This window comes from Berghia stephanieae, chromosome 14 (assembly GCF_034508935.2).
Source record: "Berghia stephanieae isolate SIO BIC M18660-M18661 chromosome 14, UCSD_Bste_1.3, whole genome shotgun sequence".
Taxonomy (NCBI): Eukaryota; Metazoa; Mollusca; class Gastropoda; order Nudibranchia; family Aeolidiidae; genus Berghia; species Berghia stephanieae.
Genome location: NC_088373.1, coordinates 31,939,770 through 31,942,269, shown reverse-complemented (window position 1 = coordinate 31,942,269; position 2,500 = coordinate 31,939,770). Strand labels below are relative to the sequence as shown.

At 36.8% G+C, this 2,500-nt stretch overlaps 1 protein-coding gene across 1 annotated transcript in view; it reads right to left on the bottom strand.

Annotated features, from left to right (window-relative positions):
- The window catches only part of LOC144959580 (uncharacterized), a 4,171-nt gene extending 1,719 nt beyond the window's left edge, over positions 1 to 2,452 (bottom strand). The window contains exons 1-2 of the mRNA XM_078892201.1: positions 2,362 to 2,452; positions 292 to 655 (exon numbers count right to left, since the gene is read on the bottom strand). Of these exons, the coding sequence (XP_078748327.1) occupies positions 292 to 636 (345 nt within the window). The 5' untranslated portion in view covers positions 637 to 655; positions 2,362 to 2,452. The remainder of the gene's footprint in view (positions 1 to 291; positions 656 to 2,361) is intronic.
- Between the last annotated feature and the right edge of the window lie 48 nt (positions 2,453 to 2,500).

Here is a 2,500-nt window from a genome sequence, read left to right as displayed (position 1 = left end):
TGACTTTTTAGCATCTGGTTCATCCCGACATAATACCGTTTTGAGAAGGTGGTTCACAAATGTCCTACTGAGTTCATTTCTCTTTTCGGAGACGCCATATTTGGCTCAATTGAACTTACACATGTACTATTTAAACCAAAAGTTGAAAAAAATAATTCTATCAGAGGTTGACCTCTGATATAGCAGTTGACAATGGCTGCCCCCACCAATGTTTCTTGAGCCACGGGAGTAGGGGGAGGACGAGGAGGAGCAGGAGAAGAAGGAGAAAAAAAATAGATATATTTTACTGACCAAAAAGCAGGGCTTGATCTTGTTCCAAATGTATTTTCGTTTTACTTGGTTGACAGCACACTGCTCTCCCGCCCCGTTTGGATCTTTACATATATGATGAAAAATTCGAATACTGACTGTCTTCTTAACTCCTACTTTATTCGAGGCATCAAAACAATTTCCAAAGCAATTGTAAGCTTTCTTAACGATAGCACACAGGGCGGTGACGTTAGAATCTAGGATACCCGCCCTTCCTTTCTTGTAAGCCGCAATACAATTTTTGCGTTTTGTATTACAATTTGAAGCAGCCTGGATAGTCATGACGACCATCAGTATAATCAAGACAGATATAAGTTTGGCTCCCATCGTAGACCTCGTTGCAAAACTGGAAATAAAAATGTAGGATATGGCCATTAAATTGCAAAATTACGTATTTTGAAGTAAACCAGATGCCAAAAGTGTCTTTAAATATATAGATAATTGCTAGAAGTATAAATTGAAGCTTTTGTGATGAAAAAAAAAACAATATTCATTTTCAAAACATAATTTAAAGATCAACATAGGTCGCATATTCTTTCTTATTACTAATTCTATTTTTAGCATTAATTAAAAACCTCCAATCATAATCAGGATATCGATGGTCGACTTATCAAACTCCTGAATTCATAATGTTCACCATGGGTCTGTCTGAATCGCCCAAAATTAGATAAAAGTTGGTGCGCAAAGTTCGTATGTAAACTTCAGAGTTTTGAGCCCCTGGCCCCGAAATTCGAGACTTAGGAGGTTTGATCCGCCGACCATCGATATTAACTCTCTCCTTACCATCCATAGCTAAATCGTCACATTGGTTACGATGAAACCAACATTTTTCTCATTCAGATTTCTTTCTTATGTCACGAAATTTGAGGAATATTTTAGTTTTAGATATAAGAACTAAACAAGATTATATATAGCATGATCTATTCCTTTGGGTAAGAGTTTAACAGTTCGACATTATTCTGTGTGATAGATAATGACGTTTTGAGGATGTAAGTCCATGAAATGGTTAGTAAGGAGAGAGTTGAAATCGGTAGGCGCTGCCTGAACCCTTTGATCGTAAAAATACTAACGAAAGAGTGAAAAATCGAGAGGCTTCGTTTGGGAACATACCACAAAGCCTCTCCATTTTCACTCTTTCGTTAGTAAGGAAAAACATGCCATAACTGATGGAATATGGAAGCAAAACAGTGCATTGGAGCTTTGAATGTTTTAAAACAATTCTTTTTGGCAAGGAAATATTTATTTGAATCGTCTGTCGATCCAGACAACACATGAATCGGCACATATAATTAGCGCTATGTAAAGATGAAACACGTGCCAAAATAGCAATGTAAAGTTGAACTAATCAAAGATATGAAATTATAACTATTAGAATTCAAACTCATTTTTCTTAGTCTTCGTGTACGTAATTGCAGATCTGATAACCCACATCATTATGAGCTCATTGTTGTAATGGAAGTAGTACCGGAGCAACTCACAATGATGTCCATTACAACAAAGTCAATACATGCTTCTTGATACGATCTAACAGGTGCCTGCACAATTCCCGTCTATGAATTAGTATATGTGAGCCATTGTTTCAAAACGGTATTATGTCGGGATCGACAAGATCTTTAAAGGTCAATTTTCAGATAAGAAAAGTAAATTTTGGTTTCACGCACTGTTTTTTTTCAACAATGCATCGTCTCGACTTAAGTGTGATATTTTTGGTTATATAGGACATCGGGACTCGCGATGTGTGGTCTTGAGGAAGTCACCTGTTCACCCAGCAGAGATTGGGTAACTGGGTCTGGTAGATCTGAGGAAAGTATTATCGATAGTCCAGCGTCGTATCCAAAGACTAGCAAGCAATTGCTCTCGGTCATGTCGTGCTATAGAAACTGGGAGAAACTCCGCCTCCACGGGCCTAATGGCTTTGAAGGACCACTTAATGTCCAGCGTGACGCAACATAACCATATTTCACGAATGCAAACTTCTAAAATGAGTTAAAGCAATGATTTAAGTATTATATGAAAAACTTAAATACTAAAGTAAAAAAAATATTTACTTACATCAATCTCTTATTCCAAAGAAATCAAAACCGATACTGATGGATGGTATGATGGATTATACAATTATAATGTTGTACAGCCGAGGAGAGACACATCGAATAATCAGAGGAATAAAATGATTGGTTGTTGATTAGTTAGC